General features: G+C 45.7%; 1 protein-coding gene across 5 annotated transcripts in view; it reads left to right on the top strand.

The window, feature by feature from the left end:
- The window catches only part of LOC106592091 (probable JmjC domain-containing histone demethylation protein 2C), a 218,513-nt gene extending 199,292 nt beyond the window's left edge, over window positions 1-19,221 (top strand). For 3 of the 5 annotated variants that reach the window (XM_045714094.1, XM_045714096.1, XM_045714097.1), the window contains 6 exons: window positions 2,211-2,341; window positions 3,009-3,131; window positions 8,635-8,774; window positions 12,286-12,465; window positions 15,356-15,487; window positions 17,902-19,221. In XM_045714094.1, coding sequence (XP_045570050.1) covers window positions 2,211-2,341; window positions 3,009-3,131; window positions 8,635-8,774; window positions 12,286-12,465; window positions 15,356-15,487; window positions 17,902-17,985 — 790 coding nt within the window. In that variant the 3' untranslated portion in view covers window positions 17,986-19,221. The remainder of the gene's footprint in view (window positions 1-2,210; window positions 2,342-3,008; window positions 3,132-8,634; window positions 8,775-12,285; window positions 12,466-15,355; window positions 15,488-17,901) is intronic. The other 2 variants (XM_045714095.1, XM_045714098.1) reach the window with 1 other exon arrangement.
- Window positions 19,222-26,397: the final 7,176 nt, after the last annotated feature.

Genomic DNA, 26,397 nt, shown 5'->3' on the forward strand with positions numbered 1-26,397 from the left:
AGATCCAGCTATATAACACTGTCCAGTAGATCCAGCTATATAACACTGTCTAGTAGATCCAGCTATATAACACAGTCCAGTAGATCAAGCTATATAACACTGTCTAGTAGATCCAGCTATATAACACTGTCTAGTAGATCCAGCTATATAACACTGTCTAGTAGATCCAGCTATATAACACTGTCTAGTAGATCCAGCTATATAACACTGTCTAGTAGATCCAGCTATATAACACTGTCTAGTAGATCCAGCTATATAACACTGTCTAGTAGGTCTAGCTATATAACACTGTCTAGTAGGTCCAGCTATATAACACTGTCTAGTAGGTTCAGCTATATAACACTGTCTAGTAGGTCCAGCTATATAACACTGTCTAGTAGTTCCAGCTATATAACACTGTCTATTAGATCCAGCTATATAACACTGTCTAGTAGATCCAGCTATATAACACTGTCTAGTAGATCCAGCTATATAACACTGTCTAGTAGATCCAGCTATATAACACTGTCTAGTAGGTCCAGCTATATAACACTGTCTAGTAGGTCCAGCTATATAACACTGTCTAGGAGGTCCAGCTATATAACACCATCTAGGAGGTCCAGCTATATAACACCGTCTAGGAGGTCCAGCTATATAACACCGTCTAGGAGATCCAGCTATATAACACCGTCTAGGAGATCAAGCTATATAACACCGTCTAGTAGATCCAGCTATATAACACTGTCTAGTAGATCCAGCTATATAACACTGTCTAGTAGATCCAGCTATATAACACTGTCTAGTAGATCCAGCTATATAACACTGTCTAGTAGGTCTAGCTATATAACACTGTCTAGTAGGTCTAGCTATATAACACTGTCTAGTAGGTCCAGCTATATAACACTGTCTAGTATGTCCAGCTATATAACACTGTCTAGTAGGTCCAGCTATATAACACTGTCTAGTAGATCCAGCTATATAACACTGTCCAGTAGATCCAGTAGATCCAGCTATATAACACTGTCTAGTAGATCCAGCTATATAACACTGTCTAGTAGATCCAGCTATATAACACTGTCTAGTAGGTCCAGCTATATAACACTGTCTAGTAGGTCCAGCTATATAACACTGTCTAGTAGGTCCAGCTATATAACACTTTCCAGTAGATCCAGCTATATAACACTGTCTAGTAGATCCAGCTATATAACACTGTCCAGCAGATCCAGCTAAATAACACTGTCTAGTAGGTCCAGTAGATACAGCTATATAACACTGTCTAGTAGATCCAGCTATATAACACTGTCTAGTAGATCCAGCTATATAACACTGTCTAGTAGATCCAGCTATATAACACTGACTAGTAGGTCTAGCTATATAACACTGTCTAGTAGGTCTAGCTATATAACACTGTCTAGTAGGTCCAGCTATATAACACTGTCTAGTAGGTCCAGCTATATAACACTGTCTAGTAGATCCAGCTATATAACACTGTCCAGTAGATCCAGTAGATCCAGCTATATAACACTGTCTAGTAGATCCAGCTATATAACACTGTCTAGTAGGTCCAGCTATATAACACTGTCTAGTAGGTCCAGCTATATAACACTGTCTAGTAGGTCCAGCTATATAACACTTTTCAGTAGATCCAGCTATATAACACTGTCTAGTAGATCCAGCTATATAACACTGTCTAGTAGATCCAGCTATATAACACTGTCTAGTAGGTCCAGCTATATAACACTGTCTAGTAGGTCCAGCTATATAACACTGTCCAGTAGGTCCAGCTATATAACACTGTCCAGTAGGTCCAGCTATATAACACTGTCTAGTAGATCCAGCTATATAACACTGTCTAGTAGATCCAGCTATATAACACTGTCTAGTAGATCCAGCTATATAACACTGTCTAGTAGATCCAGCTATATAACACTGTCTAGTAGATCCAGCTATATAACACTGTCCAGTAGGTCCAGCTGTATAACACTGTCTCTCTCTCTGTGTCTGTCTGTGTCTGTCTGTCTCTCTCTCTGTGTCTGTCTGTCTCTCTCTCTGTGTCTGTCTGTCTCGTGTCTGTCTCGTGTCTGTCTCGTGTCTGTCTCGTGTCTGTCTCGTGTCTGTCTCGTGTCTGTCTCGTGTCTGTCTCGTGTCTGTCTCGTGTCTGTCTCGTGTCTGTCTCGTGTCTGTCTCGTGTCTGTCTGTCTGTGTGTGTCTGTCTGTCTGTCTGTGTATAGGTATGATGACCTGATGAGGAATCTGCCACTGCCTGAGTATTGTGACCCTGAAGGGAACCTGAACCTGGCCTCTCATCTACCCAGCTTCTTCGTACGCCCAGACCTCGGACCACGCCTTTGCTGTGCATATGGTACGAGCATTAATTTAACATCCACCAGGCCTCAGGTCACTGTCAATGAACGGACTCAGGCCACTGTCATTGAACGGGCCTCAGGCCACTGTCAGTGAACGGGCCTCACGTCACTCAGTGAACGGGCCTCACGTCACTCAGTGAACGGGCCTCAGGCCACTGTCAGTGACCGGGCCTCGGGCCACTGTCAGTGACCGGGCCTCGGGCCACTGTCAGTGACCGGGCCTCGGGCCACTGTCAGTGACCGGGCCTCGGGCCACTGTCAGTGACCGGGCCTCGGGCCACTGTCAGTGACCGGGCCTCGGGCCACTGTCAGTGACCGGGCCTCGGGCCACTGTCAGTGACCGGGCCACTGTCAGTGACCGGGCCACTGTCAGTGAACGGGCCACTGTCAGTGAACGGGCCACTGTCAGTGAACGGGCCACTGTCAGTGAACGGGCCACTGTCAGTGAACGGGCCTCAGGCCACTGTCAATGCTTTACCATCAATATGTGTTTCATTGAAACTTAACGAAGCAGAAATGGAACATGAACACTGGAGTTTAAAATGAAAAGCAAGACATCTAGTTTAGTCTTGAGTTCAATGTCTACTAATAGAGCTCAGATTATCCCGGAAGCCTTGACTACCCATCAACGACATGCTGAAGCTTTCTCCTCTCTCCCTGTAGGAGTGGCAGCATCTCAGGAGCAGGACTTTGGGACAGCTAACCTCCACATGGAGGTCTCTGACATCGTCTCTGTCCTGGTGTACGTAGGAGTGGCCAAGGGGAACGGAGTCCTGTCCAAGACGGGTAAGAAACTAACCAACCCTGGGCTGTGCTCTGTATAGTCAATCGATAACCAACCCTGGGCTGTGCTCTGTATAGTCAATAGATAACCAACCCTGGGCTGTGCTCTGTAGAGTCAATAGATAACCAACCCTGGGCTGTGCTCTGTATAGTCAATAGATAACCAACCCTGGGCTGTGCTCTGTATAGTCAATAGATAACCAACCCTGGGCTGTGCTCTGTATAGTCAATAGATAACCAACCCTCGGCTGTGCTCTGTATAGTCAATAGATAACCAACCCTGGACTGTGCTCTGTATAGTCAATGGATAACCAAACCTGGACTGTGCTCTGTATAGTCAATAGATAACCAACCCTGGACTGTGCTCTGTATAGTCAATAGTTAACCAAACCTGGATTGTGCTCTGTATTGTCAATAGATAACCAACCCTGGGCTGTGCTCTGTATTGTCAATAGATAACCAACCCTGGGCTGTGCTCTGTATAGTCAATAGATAACCAACCCTGGGCTGTGCTCTGTATAGTCAATAGATAACCAACCCTGGGCTGTGCTCTGTATAGTCAATAGATAACCAACCCTGGGCTGTGCTCTGTATAGTCAATAGATAACCAACCCTGGGCTGTGCTCTGTATAGTCAATAGATAACCAACCCTGGGCTGTGCTCTGTATGGTCAATAGATAACCAACCCTGGGCTGTGCTCTGTATAGTCAATGGATAACCAACCCTGGACTGTGCTCTGTATAGTCAATAGTTAACCAAACCTGGGCTGTGCTCTGTATAGTCAATAGATAACCAACCCTGGACTGTGCTCTGTATAGTCAATAGTTAACCAAACCTGGATTGTGCTCTGTATTGTCAATAGATAACCAACCCTGGGCTGTGCTCTGTATTGTCAATAGATAACCAACCCTGGGCTGTGCTCTGTATAGTCAATAGATAACCAACCCTGGGCTGTGCTCTGTATAGTCAATAGATAACCAACCCTGGGCTGTGCTCTGTATAGTCAATAGATAACCAACCCTGGGCTGTGCTCTGTATAGTCAATAGATAACCAACCCTGGGCTGTGCTCTGTATAGTCAATAGATAACCAACCCTGGGCTGTGCTCTGTATGGTCAATAGATAACCAACCCTGGGCTGTGCTCTGTATGATCAATAGATAACCAACCCTGGGCTGTGCTCTGTATGGTCAATAGATAACCAACCCTGGACTGTGCTCTGTATGGTCAATAGATAACCAACCCTGGGCTGTGCTCTGTATGGTCAATAGATAACCAACCCTGGGCTGTGCTCTGTATAGTCAATAGATAACCAACCCTGGACTGTGCTCTGTATAGTCAATAGTTAACCAAACCTGGATTGTGCTCTGTATTGTCAATAGATAACCAACCCTGGACTGTGCTCTGTATAGTCAATAGATAACCAACCCTGGACTGTGCTCTGTATAGTCAATAGTTAACCAAACCTGGATTGTGCTCTGTATTGTCAATAGATAACCAACCCTGGGCTGTGCTCTATATAGTCAATAGATAACCAACCCTGGGCTGTGCTCTGTATAGTCAATAGATAGCCAACCCTGGGCTGTGCTCTGTATAGTCAATAGATAACCAACCCTGGGCTGTGCTCTGTATAGTCAATAGATAACCAACCCTGGGCTGTGCTCTGCTCTGTATAGTCAATAGATAACCAACCCTGGGCTGTGCTCTGTATAGTCAATAGATAACCAACCCTGGGCTGTGCTCTGTATAGTCAATAGTTAACCAAACCTGGGCTGTGCTCTGTATAGTCAATAGATAACCAACCCTGGACTGTGCTCTGTATAGTCAATAGTTAACCAAACCTGGGCTGTGCTCTGTATTGTCAATAGATAACCAACCCTGGGCTGTGCTCTGTATTGTCAATAGATAACCAACCCTGGGCGGTGCTCTGTATAGTCAATAGATAACCAACCCTGGGCTGTGCTCTGTATAGTCAATAGATAACCAACCCTGGGCTGTGCTCTGTATAGTCAATAGATAACCAACCCTGGGCTGTGCTCTGTATAGTCAATAGATAACCAACCCTGGGCTGTGCTCTGTATAGTCAATAGATAACCAACCCTGGGCTGTGCTCTGTATAGTCAATAGATAACCAACCCTGGACTGTGCTCTGTATAGTCAATAGATAACCAACCCTGGGCTGTGCTCTGTATAGTCAATAGATAACCAAACCTGGATTGTGCTCTGTATAGTCAATAGATAACCAACCCTGGACTGTGCTCTGTATAGTCAATAGTTAACCAAACCTGGATTGTGCTCTGTATTGTCAATAGATAACCAACCCTGGGCTGTGCTCTATATAGTCAATAGATAACCAACCCTGGGCTGTGCTCTGTATAGTCAATAGATAGCCAACCCTGGGCTGTGCTCTGTATAGTCAATAGATAACCAACCCTGGGCTGTGCTCTGTATGGTCAATAGATAACCAACCCTGGGCTGTGCTCTGTATAGTCAATAGATAACCAACCCTGGGCTGTGCTCTGTATAGTCAATAGATAACCAACCCTGGACTGTGCTCTGTATAGTCAATAGTTAACCAAACCTGGATTGTGCTCTGTTATGTCAATAGATAACCAACCCTGGACTGTGCTCTGTATAGTCAATAGATAACCAACCCTGGACTGTGCTCTGTATAGTCAATAGTTAACCAAACCTGGATTGTGCTCTGTTATGTCAATAGATAACCAACCCTGGGCTGTGCTCTATATAGTCAATAGATAACCAACCCTGGGCTGTGCTCTGTATAGTCAATAGATAGCCAACCCTGGGCTGTGCTCTGTATAGTCAATAGATAACCAACCCTGGGCTGTGCTCTGTATAGTCAATAGATAACCAACCCTGGGCTGTGCTCTGTATAGTCAATAGATAACCAACCCTGGGCTGTGCTCTGCTCTGTATAGTCAATAGATAACCAACCATGGGCTGTGCTCTGTATAGTCAATAGATAACCAACCCTGGGCTGTGCTCTGTATAGTCAATAGATAACCAACCCTGGGCTGTGCTCTGTATAGTCAATAGATAACCAACCCTGGGCTGTGCTCTGTATAGTCAATAGATAACCAACCCTGGGCTGTGCTCTGTATAGTCAATAGATAACCAACCCTGGGCTGTGCTCTGTATAGTCAATAGATAACCAACCCTGGGCTGTGCTCTGTATAGTCAATAGATAACCAACCCTGGGCTGTGCTCTGTATAGTCAATAGATAACCAACCCTGGGCTGTGCTCTGTATAGTCAATAGATAACCAACCCTGGGCTGTGCTCTGTATAGTCAATAGATAACCAACCCTGGGCTGTGCTCTGTATAGTCAATAGATAACCAACCCTGGGCTGTGCTCTGTATAGTCAATAGATAACCAACCCTGGGCTGTGCTCTGTATAGTCAATAGATAACCAACCCTGGGCTGTGCTCTGTATAGTCAATAGATAACCAACCCTGGGCTGTGCTCTGTATAGTCAATAGATAACCAACCCTGGGCTGTGCTCTGTATAGTCAATAGATAACCAACCCTGGGCTGTGCTCTGTATAGTCAATAGATAACCAACCCTGGGCTGTGCTCTGTATAGTCAATAGATAACCAACCCTGGACTGTGCTCTGTATAGTCAATAGTTAACCAAACCTGGACTGTGCTCTGTTATGTCAATAGTTAACCAAACCTGGACTGTGCTCTGTTATGTCAATAGATAACCAACCCTGGACTGTGCTCTGTATAGTTAATAGATAACCAACCCTGGACTGTGCTCTGTATAGTCAATAGTTAACCAAACCTGGATTGTGCTCTGTATTGTCAATAGATAACCAACCCTGGGCTGTGCTCTATATAGTCAATAGATAACCAACCCTGGGCTGTGCTCTGTATAGTCAATAGATAACCAACCCTGGACTGTGCTCTGTATAGTCAATAGATAACCAACCCTGGGCTGTGCCCTGTATAGTCAATAGATAACCAACCCTGGGCTGTGCCCTGTATAGTCAAAAGATAACCAACCCTGGGCTGTGCTCTGTATAGTCAATAGATAACCAACCCTGGGCTGTGCTCTGTATAGTCAATAGATAACCAACCCTGGGCTGTGCTCTGTATGGTCAATAGATAACCAACCCTGGGCGGTGCTCTGTATAGTCAATAGATAACCAACCCTGGGCTGTGCTCTGTATAGTCAATAGATAACCAACCCTGGGCTGTGCTCTGTATAGTCAATAGATAACCAACCCTGAACCCTCAGTCTCTCTCCTCATCACTATTCATTAGACAGACAATCTCTCTCCTCATCACTATTCATTAGACAGACAGTCTCAGTCTCTCTCCTCATCACTATTCATTAGACAGACAGACTCAGTCTCTCTCCTCATCACTGTTCATTAGACAGACAGACAGTCTCTCTCTCTCATCACTGTTCATTAGACAGACAGACTCAGTCTCTCTCCTCATCACTATTCATTAGACAGACAGTCTGTCTCTCTCCTCATCACTATTCATTAGACAGACAGACAGTCTCTCTCCTCATCACTGTTCATCAGACAGACAGTCTCTCTCTCATCACTATTCATTAGACAGACAGTCTGTCTCTCTCCTCATCACTATTCATTAGACAGACAGACTGTCTCTCTCCTCATCACTGTTCATTAGACAGACAGACTGTCTCTCTCCTCATCACTGTTCATTAGACAGACAGACTGTCTCTCTCCTCATCACTGTTCATTAGACAGACAGACTGTCTCTCTCCTCATCACCGTTCATTAGACAGACAGTCTGTCTCTCTCCTCATCACCGTTCATTAGACAGTCTGTCTCTCTCCTCATCACTGTTCATTAGACAGACAGACTGTCTCTCTCCTCATCACTATTCATTAGACAGACAGACTGTCTCTCTCCTCATCACTATTCATTAGACAGACAGACAGTCTCTCTCCTCATCACTGTTCATCAGACAGACAGACAGTCTCTCTCTCATCACTATTCATTAGACAGACAGACTGTCTCTCTCCTCATCACTGTTCATTAGACAGACAGACTGTCTCTCTCCTCATCACTGTTCATTAGACAGACAGACTGTCTCTCTCCTCATCACTGTTCATTCGACAGACAGACTGTCTCTCTCCTCATCACTATTCATTAGACAGACTCAGTCTCTCTCCTCATCACTATTCATTAGACAGACAGACTCAGTCTCTCTCATCACTATTCATTAGACAGACAGACTCAGTCTCTCTCCTCATCACTATTCATTAGACACAGTCTCTCTCCTCATCACTATTCATTAGACAGACTCAGTCTCTCTCCTCATCACTATTCATTAGACAGACAGTCTCAGTCTCTCTCCTCATCACTGTTCATTTTTAAAGGTCTCTCTTTAAAGGGATGTTGATGCCGGTGCCAGAGAGCCCTGCTTCGCTGTGTTGTCAGTATACAGCTGACTCTGAGATGTGTGGTGTGTGCACATTTGAACTCCCACTGTGTTTGTGTTGCAGGAGTGTTGAAGAGACTTGAGGAGGAAGACTTGGACGACAGCGTGAAGAAGAGGTTGAAGGATTCCAGCGAGACGCCTGGAGCGTTGTGGCACATCTACATTAGCAGAGATGTGGAGAAAATTAAAGAGTTTCTGCACAAGGTTATTTTCACTTTAATCTCTGTCTGTCTGGCTCTCCCTCTCTCTCCCTCCTATCTCTCCCTCTCTCTCTCTCTCCCTCTCTCATCTCTCTCTCCCTCTCTCCTCTCCTCTCTCTCTCCCTCTCTCCTCTCCTCTCTCTCTCCTATCTCTTCTCTCTCCCTCTCTCCTCCCTTTCTCTCCCTCTCTTCTCCCTCTCTCTCCCTCTCTTCTCCCTCTCTCTCCTCTCCCTCCTCTCCCTCTCTCCTCTCTGTCAATATGTGCAAATAGCTAAAGTTCAAAAGGGAAAATAAATAAACAGACATTCAGCGCATTCAGAAAGTATTCAGACCCCTTGACTTTTCCCACAGTCCCACTCCCAAACAGACCAAAGGAATCCTTTTCCCACAGTCCCACTCCTAAACAGACCAAAGGAATCCTTTTCCCACAGTCCCACTCCCAAACAGACCAAATGAATCCTTTTCCCACAGTCCCACTCCTAAACAGACCAAAGGAATCCTTTTCCCACAGTCCCACTCATAAACAGACCAAATGAATCCTTTTCCCACATCCCGCCATGCCACAGTCCCACTCCTAAACAGACCAAATTAATCATTTTCTTCATCAGTCCACACAACACCCCTCAATGACAAAGCAAATCTACCAAAAATAAAAACAGAAATACCCCATCTACATAACATTCAGACCCTTTGCTATGAGACCCAAAATTAAGCTCAGGTGCATCCTGTTTCCATTGATCATCCTTGAGATGTTTCTACAAGTTGATCGGAGTCCACCTGTGGTAAATTCAATTGATTGGACATGATTTGGAAAGGCACACACCTGTCTATATAAGGTCCCACAGTTGACAGTGCATGTCAGAGTAAAAACCAAGCCATGAGGTTTAAGGAATTGTCCGTAGAGCTCCAAGACAGGATTGTGTTGAGGCACAGATCTGGGGGAAGGGTACCACAACATTTCTGCAGCATTGAAGGTCCCCAAGAACACAGTGGCCTTGGAACCACCAAGACTCTTCCTAGAGCTGGCAGCCCGGTCAAACTGAGCAGTCAGGGAGAAAGGCCTTGGTCAGGGAGGTGACCAAGAACCTGATGATCACTCTGACAGAGCTCCAGAGTTCCTCTGTGGAGATGGGAGAACCTTCCAGAAGGACAACCATCTCTGCAGCACTTCACCAAACAGGCCTTTATGGTAGAATGGCCAGACGGAAGCCACTCCTCAGTAAAAGGCACATGACAGCCCACTTGGAGTTTACCAAAAGGCACCTGAAGATTCTCTGGTGTGAACTCTTTGGCCTGAATGACAAGCATCACGTCTCTGGTTCTCTCTCCCTGTCTCTTTTCCTCTCTCTCCTCCCCTCCTCCTCTCTCTCCCCTCCTCCTCTCTCTCCCCTCCTCCTCTCCCTCTCTCTCTCCTCCTCTCCCCTCCTCCTCCTCTCCCCTCCTCCTCTCTCTCCCCTCCTCCTCTCCCTCTCTCTCTCCTCCTCTCCCCTCCTCCTCCTCTCCCCTCCTCCTCCTCTCTTTCCCCTCCTCCTCTCCCTCTCCTCCTCTCCCTCTCCTCTCCTCCCCTCCCTCTCCTCCTCTCTTTCCCCTCCTCCTCTCCCTCTCTCTCTCCTCCTCTCCCTCTCTCTCCCCTCCTCTCTCTCCTCCCCTCCTCTCTCCTCTCCCATTAGTCCTTCAGAGGGAGTAGTTTTACTATGGGACACAGCAGCCCAGCCTGACTGACGAGACACTTTATTGCTTACTGATCTGCGTGTTGTGGTTGTTCTGTGGATGGAGGCTGGCCAAGTGGGGCTCTCATCATCCTGCAGCCTTGTTTCTGTCTGGTTTACTGAGGAACGTCACTGATGTCCTGAACCTGACCCGGTGCTGTCCTGAATCTGACCCGGTCCTGTCCTGAATCTGACCCGGTCCTGTCCTGAATCTGACCCGGTCCTGTCCTGAATCTGACCCGGTCCTGTCCTGAATCTGACCCGGTCCTGTCCTGAATCTGACCCGGTCCTGTCCTGAATCTGACCCGGTCCTGTCCTGAATCTGACCCGGTCCTGTCCTGAATCTGACCCGGTCCTGTCCTGAATCTGACCCGGTCCTGTCCTGAACCTGACCTGGTCCTGTCCTGCAGCATAGCATCATTTAATAGGGCATCTCTTTAGTTCCCAGCTATTACCTGTGGTGTTTACTGTCTGTTCTACTGATGTCATGAATCTGACCTTGTCCTGTCCTGAATCTGACCTGGTCCTGTCCTGAATCTGACCTGGTCCTGTCCTGAATCTACCTGGTCCTGACCTGAATCTGACCTGGTCCTGACCTGAATCTGACCTGGTCCTGTCCTGAATCTGACCTGGTCCTGTCCTGAATCTGACCTGGTCCTGTCCTGGTCTGGCCCTGAATCTGACCTGGTCCTGTCCTGGTCTGGTCCTGAATCTGACCTGGTCTGGTCCTGGACCTGAATCTGACCTGGTCCGGTCCTGAACCTGACCTGGTCCTGTCCTGTCCTGCAGCATAGCATCATTTAATAGGGCATCTCTTTAGTTCCCAGCTATTACCTGTGGTGTTTACTGTCTGTTCTACTGATGTCATGAATCTGACCTTGTCCTGACCTGAATCTGACCTGGTCCTGTCCTGAACCTGACCTGGTCCTGTCCTGAACCTGACCTGGTCCTGTCCTGAACCTGACCTGGTCCTGTCCTGAATCTGACCTGGTCCGGTCCTGAATCTGACCTGGTCCTGTCCTGCAGCATAGCATCAGGGCATCTATTTAGTTCCCAGCTATTACCTGTGGTGTTTACTGTCTGTTCTACTGATGTCCTGAATCTGACCTGGTCCTGTCCTGATTCTGACCTGGTCCTGTCCTGGTCCGGTCGAGTCCTGAATCTGACCTGGTCCTGTCCTGCAGTATAGCATCAGGGCATCTCTTTAGTTCCCAGCTATTACCTGTGGTGTTGACTGTCTGTTCTACTGATGTCCTCCTTCATCAGGTTTCATGACGGAGCACCCAGGGTTGAACCCAGGGTTGAATATAGATACATCTAATATTTAATCTGACACAGGTTTCACCTTCTCTGAATAACATCTGCTGCTGTCTGTAGTCTGGTCTGTCTGCTCTCTGTCTGTGGTCTGTCTGCTCTCTGTCTGTGGTCTGGTCTGTCTGTAGTCTGGTCTGTCTCTGTGTTCTGTGTTCTGTCTGTCTGTGGTCTGCTCTCTGTCTGTCTGTGGTCTGCTCTCTGTCTGTAGTCTGGTCTGTCTCTGTGGTCTGTCTGTCTGTCTGTCTGTCTGTCTGTCTGTCTGTCTGTTTGTAGGTCTGTCTGTGGTCTGTCTGTGGTCTGTCTGTGGTCTGTCTCTGTCTGTAGGTCTGTCTGTGGTCTGTCTGTGGTCTGTCTCTGTCTGTAGGTCTGTCTGTAGGTCTGTCTGTGGTCTGTCTGTGGTCTGGTCTGTCTCTGTGTTCCGTCTGCAGTATCAGCCTCTCCTGTGTAGTTTCTGTGTCTAATCTTAGCTGTGTGTTCTTCATGTGTTGTCAGCAGGTTGCTAAGGAGCAGGGGGCGGAGATTTCGGCGGTGCACGACCCAATCAGAGAGCCGGGCTGGTACCTGAGCAGGAAGTTGCGCCAGCGTCTGTGGGAGGAGCATGACGTGCAGGGCCTGACCGTGGTTCAGTTCCTGGGGGACTCTGTCCTCATCCCCGCCGGGGCGCTGCACCAGGTACCTCTGTTAGATTTACTCTGAACCTTTAATAAACATTTAACTAGGAGAGAGACAACACTACACTACATAAAGAGAGACCTAAGACAACAACACAGCAAGGTAGCAACACAACATGATAACAACATGGTAGCAACACAACATGATAACAACATGGTAGAAACACAGCAAGGTAGCAACACAACATGATAACAACATGGTAGCAACACAACATGACAACAACATGGTAGAAACATGGTAGCAACACAACATGACAACAACACAACATGACAACAACATGGTAGAAACACAACATGACAACAACATGGTAGCAACACAACATGACAACAACATGGTAGCAACACAACATGACAACAACATGGTAGCAACACAACATGACAACAACATGACAACAACACAACATGACAACAACATGGTAGCAACACATGACAGCAACACAACATGGTAGCAACACAACATGACCACAACATGGTAGAAACACAACATGACCATAACATGGTAGCAACACAACATGACCACACAACATGACAACAACATGGTAGAAACACAACATGGTAGTAGGACAGCATGGTAGGAACACAACATGGTAGAAACACAACCATAACATGGTAGCAACACAACATTGTAGCAGCACAACATGACCATAACATGGTAGAAACACAACATGGTAGCAACACAACATGACCACAACATGGTAGCAACACAACATGACCATAACATGGTAGAAACACAACATGACCACACAACATGGTAGAAACACAACATGGTAGTAGCACAACATGACCACAACATGGTAGAAGCAGAACATGGTAGCAGCACAGCATGGTAGAAACACAACATGGTAGCAGCACAACATGACCACAACATGGTAGCAACACAACATGACCATAACATGGTATAAACACAACATGACCACAACATGGTAGCAACACAACATGGTAGCAATACAACATGACCATAACATGGTAGAAACACAACATGGTAGCAACACAACATGACCACAACATGGTAGCAACACAACATGACCACAACATGGTAGAACACAACATGACCATAACATGGTAGAAACACAACATGGTAGAAACACAACATGACCATAACATGGTAGAAACACAACATGGTAGCAGCACAACATGACCACAACATGGTAGCAACACAACATGACCATAACTTGGTAGAAACACAACATGGTAGCAGCACAACATGACCACAACATGGTAGAGGCAGAACATGGTAGCAGCACAGCATGGTAGGAACACAACATGGTAGCAGCACAACATGACCATAACATGGTAGAAACACAACATGGTAGCAATACAACATGACCATAACATGGTAGAAACACAACATGGTAGAAACACAACATGACCACAACATGGTAGAAACACAACATGACCATAACATGGTAGAACACAACATGGTAGCAACACAACATGGTAGCAACACAACATGGTAGAAACACAACATGACCATAACATGGTAGAAACACAACATGGTAGCAACACAACATGACCACAACATGGTAGAAACACAACATGACCACAACATGGTAGAAACACAACATGACCATAACATGGTAGCAACACAACATGACCATAACATGGTAGCACACAACATGACCATAACATGGTAGCACACAACATGACCATAACATGGTAGCAACACAACATGGTAGCAACACAACATGACCACAACATGGTAGCAACACAACATGGTAGAAACATAACATGGTAGAACACAACATGGTAGAAACACAACATGACCATAACATGGTAGAAACACAACATGGTAGAACCACAACATGACCATAACATGGTAGCAACACAACATGGTAGCAACACAACATGACCATAACATGGTAGCAACACAACATGGTATCAACATAACATGGTAGAAACAACATGGTATCAACACAACATGACCACAACATGGTAGCACACAACATGGTAGCAACACAACATGACCATAACATGGTAGAACACAACATGGTAGCAACACAACATGACCACATAACATGACAACAACATGGTAGCATCACAGCATGGTAGAAGAACAACATGACCATAACATGGTAGCAACACAACATGGTAGCAACACAACATGACCACATAACATGACCACATAACATGGTAGCATCACAGCATGGTAGCAGCACAACATGACCATAACATGGTAGCAACACAACATGACAACAACATGGTAGCAACACAACATGTACGTGTCCCTGTCTGTACGTCTCTCTCTCGCTGTCTGTACGTCTCTCTGTCTCTCTCCCTCTTCTTGTTCCTGTAGTCTGCTGTACCAGTGTAGTAGTAGTCTAGCTAGTAGAATTCCAGATGACCTTGTAGGTGTTATATTGAACTAGTCCGATAAGAGGAGAGCCTACTGCCGCTCTGCTCTGTTCTGTTGGAGTTGGAACTCACTGCCTTCTAGTGATACATGTTTTCAATCCTCTCTCTCTCCTCCCTTCTCTCTCTCTCTCTCTCTCCTCCCTTCTCTCCTTCTCCCCCTTCTCTCTCTCTCTCTCTCTCCCCCTTCTCTCTCTCTCTCTCTCCTCCCTTCTCTCTCTCTCCTCCCTTCTCTCTCTCTCTCCTCCCTTCTCTCTCTCTCTCCTCCCTTCTCTCTCTCTCTCCTCCCTCTCTCTCTCTCCTCCCTTCTCTCTCTCTCTCCTCCCTTCTCTCTCTCTCCTCCCTTCTCTCTCTCCCCTTCTCTCTCTCTCCCCCCTTCTCTCTCTCTCCCCCCTTCTCTCTCTCTCTCTCTCTCTCTCTCTCTCCCTTCTCTCTCCCCCTTCTCTCTCTCTCCTCCCTTCTCTCTTTCTCTCTCTCTCTCTCTCCCCCTTCTCTCTCTCTCTCTCTCCCCCTTCTCTGTCTCTCTCCCCTTTCTCTGACAGGTGCAGAACCTCCACAGTTGTGTCCAGGTCATAAATGATTTTGTATCTCCAGAGCATGTGTTCCACTCCTTCCACCTGACACAGGAGCTGAGATCCTCCAGAGAAGAGCCCAACTATGAAGATAAACTACAGGTGGGTTGGCTGTGAAGAGCCCTGTCCTCTCCTGTACTCATCTCAATGGGTTTCCCTTTAAAGTGACAATCTGACATTGGTACATCCATATCAGGACTTAAAATGAACTGCTTTTTTTTTTTTATCACAGAATGCTCTTTTAATGTTTTCTTCGTCTGTCTGTCTGTCTGTCTGTCTGTCTGTCTGTCTGTCTGTCTGTCTGTCTGTCTGTCTGTCTGTCTGTCTGTCTGTCTGTCTGTCTGTCTGTCTGTCTGTCTGTATAAATAAATAAATAAATAAATAAATCAGGTGTGGAAAGCTCTTAGAGAATTACCCAGAAAGACTCTCCGCTGTAATCGCTGCCAAAGGTGCTAATACAAAGTATTGACTCAAGGGTGTGAATATTTATGTAAATGAGATTTCTGTATTTCATTTACAATACATTTGCAAAAATTCCTAAAAATATGTATTCACTTTATGGGGTATTGTGTGTAGATGGGTGAGAATCAATTTTGAATTCAGGCCTGTAACAACAACAAAATGTGGAATAAGTCAAGGGGTTTGAATACTTTCTGAAGGCAGTGTAAATAGTATCACCGTAGTCCAAAACAGAGAGAAAAGTACAATGAATTAACTCCTTTCTGGCAGCAAAGGAGAAACCAGCTTTGTGTCGGTAATACAACTCAATACAGAGCTGGAGTTTCCAGACAAGGTTCTCTATGGTGAAGCTCAACTTCTCCTCCACCCAAACTGCCAGATATCTGGACGATTTGACTTGCTAGTATTGGTAAATACCATGCATTTAGCCAAGGGTTTCAGAGTGTTTAGTATTGGTAAATACCATGCATTTAGCCAAGGTACTAATGATATGGGTTTCAGAGTGTTTAGAATTGGTAAATACCATGCATTTAGCCAAGGCAGTCTGGTCCACAGCGTCAAACACCAAGGCAGTCTGGTCCACAGTGTCAAACGCCAAGCAGTAGTCTGATTTCAGGTCATATTCACACCCTGATTCAGAAGGCAGTGTTAAAAGCCATTAGACCGTCTTGCTTTAACCCACACGGCATTCCGTTTCCTTCTGATTTCAGCCAGTTCATCAGAGAACCTTCCCTTTATTCTGTATTGGTGGCTTGTATATGGGGGTCTGGTGAACCGTCTGGGGGACTTTGTAGAGGTGTGGGGTGTTGGGGTTTATATGTACAGTGGACCAGGACAGGGGACCAGGACAGGGGTACAGGGGACCAGGACAGGGGTACAGGGGACCAGGACAGGGGCTTGGTTCTATGTACAGTATAGAGTATAGAGGTCTTAGGGGTCCAGGGGACCAGGACAGGGGACCAGGACAGGGGTACAGGGGACAAGGACAGGGGACCAGGACAGGGATACAGGGGACCAGGACAGGGGTACAGGGGACCAGGACAGGGGTACAGGGGACCAGGACAGGGGTACAGGGGACCAGGACAGGGGTACAGGGCACCAGGACAGGGGACCAGGACAGGGGTACAGGGGACCAGGACAGGGGTACAGGGGACCAGGACAGGGGTACAGGGGACCAGGACAGGGGTACAGGGGACCAGGACAGTGGACCAGGACAGGGGTACAGGGGACCAGGACAGGGGTACAGGACAGGGGTACAGGGGACCAGGACAGGGATAAAGGGGACCAGGACAGGGGTACAGGGGAAGGGGACCAGGGCAGGGGACCAGGACAGGGGTACAGGGGACCAGGACAGGGGTACAGGGGACCAGGACAGGGGTACAGGGGACCAGGACAGGGGTACAGGGGACCAGGACAGGGGACCAGGACAGGGGGACAGGGGTACAGGGGACCAGGACACCAGGTTCAAACTTTCTCGGTCTGTTCAAATGAAGTAAAGTTTGCCCATTTGCTGTGTAGGTGTCATAACCAGCCATAACACAATATATCACAGCAGGTGTAAATATATGGGATATATAACAGGTTATGACATGGTTATGACGCTGGGTGGGTGTCAAGTAAAGTGTTAACCAATATATTTCACAGCGATTTAGATGGTACAATTCTGTACACTATCTTATTTAGTCACAAACTGAAATTAGGCGAACCATTAGTTTTAACAACCAGGAAATGGAGGAGCGATTTCTGCAAAGTGCAACTTTATTTATTTAACTATTGGGCCAATAAAGGTGTATATATCTTTTTTTTAAGTATCTCACCTTCGCTCTCTCTCTCCCGTCTTTCCTCTGTCTCTCTCTCCCGTCTTTCCTCTCTCTCTCCCGTCTTTCCTCTCTCTCTCCCGTCTTTCCTGTCTCTCTCCCGTCTTTCCTCTCTCTCTCCCGTCTTTCCTCTGTCTCTCTCCCGTCATTCCTCTGTCTCTCTCCGTCTTTCCTCTGTCTCTCTCCCGTCTTTCCTCTCTCTCCCTCCTCTTTAACCTCTCCTCTCTGTTCTCTCCCCAGGTAAAGAACATCTTGTTCCACTCTGTGAAGGATGCATTGACGTCGCTGAAGAGGTACAGCCAGGAGGAGGAAGAGAACTCCTGACCCGTAGTTCCCCTGGCGCCTCCCTCTCTGAGATCTCTTCCTTCAGCCTGGAACAGATATATTCACACTGATACTAACCACAACAGCACCATCAACCCAGAGTGTCAAGCAGAATACACTACAACACACTAAAACTACATGTTACTGACCAGCATCACTACCACAGCATCAGGATACTGTCCACAGCAGCATCACTACCACAGCATCAGGATACTGTCCACAGCAGCATCACTACCACAGCATCAGGATACTGTCCACAGCAGCATCACTAGCCAGCATCAGGATACTGTCCACAGCAACATCACTACCCAGCATCAGGATACTGTCCACAGCAGCATCACTACACTGTCCACAGCAGCATCACTACCACAGCATCAGGATACTGACCACAGCAGCATCACTACAGCAGCATCACTACCACAGCATCAGGATACTGTCCACAGCAGCATCACTACCACAGCATCATCACTACCACAGCATCAGGATACTGTCCACAGCAGCATCACTACCACAGCATCAGGATACTGTCCACAGCAGCATCACTACCACAGCAGCATCACTACCCAGCATCACGAGAACTGTGATTCTACTAAACGATCTGGTCTGACAGTACTGACTGCTGTTCTGGAACCTTCTGTTCTCTCTTTGTTTTCCTTTTGTTTGTTTAGTTTGGTTTTTTGTCTTTCAAACTGTTGTATATTGTTTCTGTGAAAATGATGTATTTATTTTATAGGAGTTGTAAATGTGACTTGTACAGTTTGCTAAATGATGAGTTGTGAGACGGATGCCGTTTCCTACGTTGAGACAGTTACTGTGAGAGGAAACAGACTTCAGCTGTCGCCGCCGAGAACTCTGGGAGTCGCTGCTGAATTCGTCCTCATGCCATATCTTTTAATAATGAACTGCCAAACTATTCTATTGTATAAAAACCGTGTAAAGTTGTATTATGTAAAAGACTAAATGAATAATACACTTCAGCATTTTATTGAGAATTATTCACTGTAAAATGGAGACATTTACACACACAAAATTATTTATTAAATTTTTTTGAAGTTTAAATAGAAAACAATTGTGAAAATGTTACTGTATAAATATATACATATATACATTCACTGATGTATTTTTAAAAAACATGGCTTTGCTTCAATTTGATATTTTAAAAGTGCAAGTGTTATATGCTTTGTACATTAAAGTTCAAAAGGGTTTTACATTTTCCATTAAAATGGATTCATCAAAGTATGTCTGTGCTGTGTCTTAATGCAGCTATTCCCAAACTGTCAAAAAAAAATGTGATTCACATTTAAAAACAGTCGATTTACAGTTGAAGTCGGAAGTTTACGTACACCTTAACCAAATACATTTAAACTCAGTTTTTCACAATTCCTGACATTTAATCCTAGTAAAAATCACCTGTCTTTGGTCAGTTAGGATCACCACTTTATTTTAAGAATGTGAAATGTCAGAATAATAGTAGAGAGAAGGATTTATTTCAGCTTTTATTTCTTTCATCACATTCCCAGTGGGTCAGAAGTTTACATACACTCAATTAGTATTTGGTAGCATTACCTTTAAATTGTTTAACTTGGGTCAAACGTTTCGGGTAGCCTTCCACAAGCTTCCCACAATAAGTTGGGTGAATTTTGGCCCATTCGTCCTGACAGAGCTGGTGTAACTGAGTCAGGTTTGTAGGCCTCCTTGCTCGCACATGCTTTTTCAGTTCTGCCCACAGATGTTATATAGGATTGAGGTCAGGGCTTTGTGATGGCCACTTCAATACCTTGATGTCCATAAGCCATTTTGCCACAACTTTGGGTCATTGTCCATTTGGAAGACCCATTTGCGACCAAGCTTTAACTTCCTGACTGATGTCTTGAGATGTTGCTTCAATATATCCACATAATTTTCCTTCCTCACGAGCCATCTATTTTGTGAAGTGCACCGGTCCCTCCTGCAGCAAAGCACCCCCACAACATGATGCCGCCACCCCCGTGCTTCACGGTTGGGATGGTGTTCTTCGGCCTTTTTCCTCCAAACATAACAATGGTCATTATGGCCAAACAGTTCTATTTTTGTTTCATCAGACCAGAGGACGTTTCTCCAAAAAGTATGATATTTGTCCCCATGTGCAGTTGCAAAGCGTAGTCTGGCTTTTTTATGGTGGTTTTGGAGGAGTGGCTTCTTCCTTGCTGAGCGGCCTTTCAGGTTATGTCGTTATAGGACTCGTTTAACTGTGGATATAGATACTTTTGTACCTGTTTCCTCCAGCATCTTCACAAGGTCCTTTGCTGCTGTTCTGGGATTGATTTGCACTTTTCGCACCAAAGTACGTTCATCTCTAGGAGACAGAACGCGTCTCCTTCCTGAGCGGTATGACGGCTGTGTGGTCCCATGGTGTTTATACTTGTGTACTATTGTTTGTACAGTTTTTTTTTCTTAGGTCTTGGGTGATTTCTTTTGATTTTCCCATGATGTCAAGCAAAGCGGCACTGAGTTTGAAGGTAGGCCTTGAAATACATCCACAGGTACACCTCCAATTAGCCTATCAGAAGCTTCTAAAGCCATGACATCATTTTCTGGAATTTTCCAAGCTGTTTAAAGCCACAGTCAACTTAGTGTATGTAAACTTCTGACCCACTGGAATTGTGATACAGTGAAATAATCTGCCTGTAAACAATTGTTGGAAAAATTACTTGTGTCATGCACAAAGTAGATGTCCTAACCGACTTGCCAAAACTATTGTTTGTTAACAAGAAATTTGTGGAGTGGTTGAAAAACAAGTTTTAATGACTCCAACCTAAGTGTATGTAAACTTCCGACTTCAACTGTATATTTTCCAGCGGGGCTATATATTTGGGTGAGGTTTTTTTCTCACCTGAGTCGCCTCGTTTCACTGCCAAAAATAAAATTAAACCATCTAGTGTTAAGCGAAATAACAACACAATGTCAAATAATTAACATCCAATCACATTAACCGTTACTGTCTCATGGGAATTCCACTAACAGTCCGTTTTGTAGCCAATCGTAGCTGCTGCTCATGTTGGTATCTGTACTGATGGCGCAAAAGCCATGACAGGGAGACATAGTGGAGTGGTAACGTGCGTGCAAGCAGTTGCTCCCGACGCCACTTGGGTCCACTGCAGCATCCACCAAGAGGCTCTTGCTGCCAAGGGAATGCCTGACAGCTTGAAAGACGTTTTGGACACTACAGTGACAATTGTTAACTTTGTTAAAGCAAAAGGCCCCTGAACTCTCGTGTATTTTCTGCATTATGCAATGATATGGGTAGCGACCATGTAACGCTTTTACAACATACAGAAGTGCGCTGGTTATCAATGGGGAAAGTATTGACACGTTTTTTTTAAATGAGAGACGAGCTTGAAGTTTTCTTTACTGACCATAATTTTCCCTTATCTGACTGCTTGCATGATGACAAGTTTCTCACACGACTGGCCTATCTGGGTGATGTTTTTTCTCGCTTGAATGATCTGAATCTAGGATTACAGGGACTCTCCGCTACTATATTCAATGTGCGGGACAAAATTGAGGCAATGATTAAGAAGTTGGAGCTCTTCTCTGTCTGCATTAGCAAGGACAACACACAGGTCTTTCCATCATTATATGATTTTTTGTGTGCAAATTAACTCAAGCTTACGGACAATGTCAAATGTGATATAGTGAAGCACCTGAGTGAGTTGGGTGCTCAATTACGCAGGTACTTTCCCAAAACGGACGACACAAACAACTGGATTCGTTATCCCTTTCATGCCCTGCCTCCAGTCCACTTACCGATATCTGAACAAGAGAGCGTCATCGAAATTGCAACAAGCGGTTCTGTGAAATGTTTATTTAATCAGAAGCCACTGCCAGATTTCTTGATAGGGCTGCGCTCAGAGTATGCTGCCTTGGCAAATCGCGCTGTTAAGACACTGATGCCCTTTGCAACCACGTACCTATGTGAGAGTGGATTCTCGGCCCTCACTAGCATGAAAACAAAATACAGGCACAGACTGAGTGTGGAAAATGATTTAAGACAGACTTTCTAATACAACCCAACATTGCCGAGTTATGTGCATCCTTTCAAGCACACCCTTCACATTTACCTGTGGTGAGTTATTCACCATTTTTGATGAACAAATAAGGATTTATATGTAAGATGGTTAAATAAAGAGCCAAATTATTGATTATTATTATATTATTATTTGTGCTCTGGTCCGATAAGAGCTCTTCTTCACTTCCCACCAGCCGGGTGGTGACAAAAACTCACACTCATTCTTATGTTTAATAAATGTATCGTATAGTGTGTGTGTGGCAGGCTTACAATGACGGCAACAAAAACAACATTTGAGAGTGCGCTGACCCTGGTGCTAGAGGAGGTACAGCTGGAGGTTGAATGTTTGAAGGGGTGCGCTGACCCTGGTGCTAGAGGGGGTACGCAGCTGGAGGTTGAATGTTTAAAGGGGTACGTTGACCCTGGTGCTAGACGGGGTACAGCTGGAGGTTGAATGTTTGAAGGGGTACGCTGACCCTGGTGCTAGAGGGGGTACAGCTGGAGGTTGAATGTTTGAAGGGGTAACGGGACTATAGAAAGTTTAGGAACCACTGTCTTAATGCATGCTATGGTGTTCTTTATGCAGTGTTTCCATGTACATTGGCCCATTGAAAGTCTTCACTTCCCCTTTGCCCAGTTTTCATGACATTTCGTGAACAACCTCTCCCTCAACGGCAGCAAGACCAGGGGGGTGAACCCCCCCCCCCATCCACATCGACGTGGATGGTCAAGAGCTTCAATTTCCTCGGTGCCAACATCCCTGAGGACTTGGCATGGTCCTCACACTAGACAGTCGCAAAGAAGGCACTTCAAATCAAATGTATTTATAAAGCCCTTCTTCTTACATCAGCTGATATCTCAAAGTGCTGTACAGAAACCCGGCCTAAAACCCCCAAACAGCAAGCAATGTAGGTGTAGAAGCACGGTGGCTAGGAAAAGCTCTCCTAGAAAGGCCAGAACCTAGGAAGAAACCTAGAGAGGAACCAGGCTATGAGGAGGTGGCTAGGGAAAACTCCCTAGAAAGGCCAGAACCTAGGAAGAAACCAGGCTATGAGGGGTGGCCAGTCCTCTTCTGGCTGTGCCGGGTAGAGAGGAACCAGGCTCTGAGGGGTGGCCAGTCCTCTTCTGGCTGTGCCGGGTAGAGAGGAACCAGGCTACGAGGGGTGGCCAGTCCTCTTCTGCAACACTTCTTCTCGCTCAGGAGGCTAAAACGATTTTGCTACTCGGATCCTCAGGAACTTCTACAGCTGCACCATTGAGAGCATCCGTCTGGTAAGGCAAATGCACCTACAGAGGGTGGTGCAGATGACCCAGCGCATAACTGTGGGCGAGCTACCAGCCATCCAGGACGTACATACCAGGCAGTGTCTGAGAAAGGCCTGAAAAATTGCCCAAGACTCCAACCACCCCGAGACATGGATTGTCCTCCATGCTCCCGTCTGGCAGGCGGGTCATCCTCAAGGTTTTAGGACCACTATTGTTTTCATTATATACTCTACCTCTTGTGTTTCCGAATGACATCACCGATGTCAACTTTCACTGCTATGCGGACGGACGCACAGCTGTACATTTCAATGAATCAGGGTGAAGCCTCAAATTTCCCTCCCTGGAAGCCTGTGTTTCAGACATAAGGAAGTGGATGGCGGCAAATATTTTACTTTTAAACTCGGACAAAACAGAGATGCTAGTTCTAGGTCCCAAGAAACAAAGAGATCTTCTGTTGGATCTGACAATTAATCTTGATGATTAAACAGTCGTCTCAAATAAAACTGTGAAGGACATCGGTGTTACTCTGGACCCTGATCTCTCTTTTTGACGAACGTATCAAGAATATTTCAAGGACAGCTTTTTTCCATCTTCGTAACATTGCAAAAATCTAAACCTTTCTGTCCAAAAATGATGCAGAAAAGTTAATCTGTGTCACTTCTAGATTAGACTACTGCAATGCTCTACTTTCCGGCTACCCGGATAAACACTAAATAAACTTCAGTTAGTGCTAAATACGGCTGCTAGAATCCTGACTAGAACCAAAAAAATTTATCATATTACTCCAGTGCTAGCCTCCCTACACTGGCTTCCTGTTAAGGCTAGGGCTGATTTCAAGGTTTTACTGCTAACCTACAAAGCATTACATGGGCTTGCTCCTACCTATCTTTCCGATTTGGTCCGGCCGTACATACCTACACGTACGCTACGGTCACAAGACGCAGGCCTCCTTATTGTCCCTAGAATTTCTAAGCAAACAGCTGGAGGCAGGGCTTTCTCCTATAGAGCTCCATTTTTATGGAATGGTCTGCCTATGTAGTCTGGCCCAGGAGTGTGAAGGTGAATGGAAAGGCTCTGGAGCAACAAACCGCCCTTGCTGTCTCTGCCTGGCCGGTTCCCCTCTCTCCACTGGGATTCTCTGCCTCTAACCCTATTACAGGGGCTGAGTCACTGGCTTAGTGGTGCTCTTCCATGCCGTCCCTAGGAGGGGTGCGTCACTTGAGTGGGTTGAGTCACTGACGTGATCTTCCTGTCTGGTTTTGCGCCCCCTTGCAGGAAAAAGCTGTTTCAGGTGTTTGAAAAATGCTTAATTCTTCCAAGTTCCGGACAGGGAAAGCAGTCAAGCGGGGTTAGTTATGGGTGAGAGTTCAGAGGCACCTTAGTCTCTCATATAGTTTTTGCTATCTATTAATCTCCCTTCTCCGGCAACGTGTGCCACGTTCATCAATAATTTCCACTATTAATTTCCATTGAAGTCCATTCCATGATTTGGAGGTGTATTTCAATAACAACATTGAATGGGAGTTATTTGACATGTAATGTTGTACTCAACACTAGAGGGAGTCCCCCCCCACCTCTCTTCAAGGTGTAATACCTTTTTACTACCACTAGATGTCACTATTAGACAGTTAGCTCTACTGAATCTAGTCCGTAATATACACCGAGACAGACAGATACAGGTGAGTCCTCTCTCTACTTGGGAGGATCTCAATTACATTTCCTTTGTTCCTCCCCCTAAGACCTTCTCGTCCAATGTGGTTTGAAATGCAATTAAGATTCTCCTATGGAGTCTGGATCTTGTTTTCTTGGTACACTATAGATACAAAAGCTATTTCAGCCACAACCGTTGCATAAAAATCAAGCACATAGCCATGCAATCTCCATAGTCAAACATTAGTCTAGTAGAATGGCCCGTACTGAAGAGCTCAGTGACTTTCAACGTGGCACCGTCATAGGATACCACCTTTCCAACAAGTCTGTTCATCAAATTTCTGTCCTGCTAGAGCTGCCCCGGTCAACTGTAAGTGCGAAGTTGAAACGTCAAGGAGCAACAAAAGCTTAGCCGTGAAATGGTAGGCCACACAAGCTCACAGAGCTAAAGCGCGTAAAAAAATAGTCTGTCCTCGTTTAACACTCACTACCGAGTTCCAAACAGCCTCTGGAAGCAACGTCACCTTCATGAAATGGGTTTCCATGGCAGAGCAGCGGCACACATGCCTAAGATCACCATGCTCAATGCCAAGCGTCGGCTGGAGTGGTGTAAAAGCTTGCCGCCATTGGACTCTGGAGCAGTGGAAACGCGTTCTCTGGAGGGATTAATCACGCTTCACCATCTGTCAGTCCGACGGATGAATCTGGGTTTGGAGGATGCCAGGAGAACGTTACCTGCCCCGATGCAGAGCACCAACAGTCAAACTTGGTGGAGGAGGTGGGGCTAGGCCCATTTTAGTTCCAGTGAAGTGAAATCTTAACGCTACAGCATACAATGACATTCTAGACGATTCTATACTTCCAACTTTGTGGCAACAGTTTTGGGGAAAGCCCTTTCCTGTTTCAGCATGACAATGCCCACAGCGAGGTCCATACAGAAATGGTTTGTCGAGATCGGTGTGGAAGAACTTGACTGGCCTGCACAGAGCCCTGACCTCAACCCCATCAAACACCTTTGGGATGAATTGGAATGCCGACTGTGAGCCAGGCCTAATCGCCCAACTTCACTAATGCTCTTGTGGCTGAATGGAAGCAAGTCCCCACATCTAGTGGAAAGCCTTCCCAGAAGAGTGGAGGCTGTTATAGCAGCAAAGGGGGGGACCAACTCCATATCCATGATTTTGTTATGAAATGTTGGACGAGCAGGTGTCCATGTATGTATGTGTGTATATATATATATATATATATATATCATAGTCTCACCGCATGAAAGAATTCCACACATCTGTCATTTTTTTAAATATCTTAACAATCATATACATACAGGCTAGTACCATCATTCATGCATCACCAAAACAAAGTTAAAATGTTGATCATCATGAGATTGGATAGCACTGGTGGAGATTTACATCACAAATACAAAAATCCTTCTGATGCACCCTGATTTA

The sequence above is a fragment of the Salmo salar genome, unplaced genomic scaffold, assembly GCF_905237065.1.
Source record: "Salmo salar unplaced genomic scaffold, Ssal_v3.1, whole genome shotgun sequence".
NCBI lineage: Eukaryota > Metazoa > Chordata > Actinopteri > Salmoniformes > Salmonidae > Salmo > Salmo salar.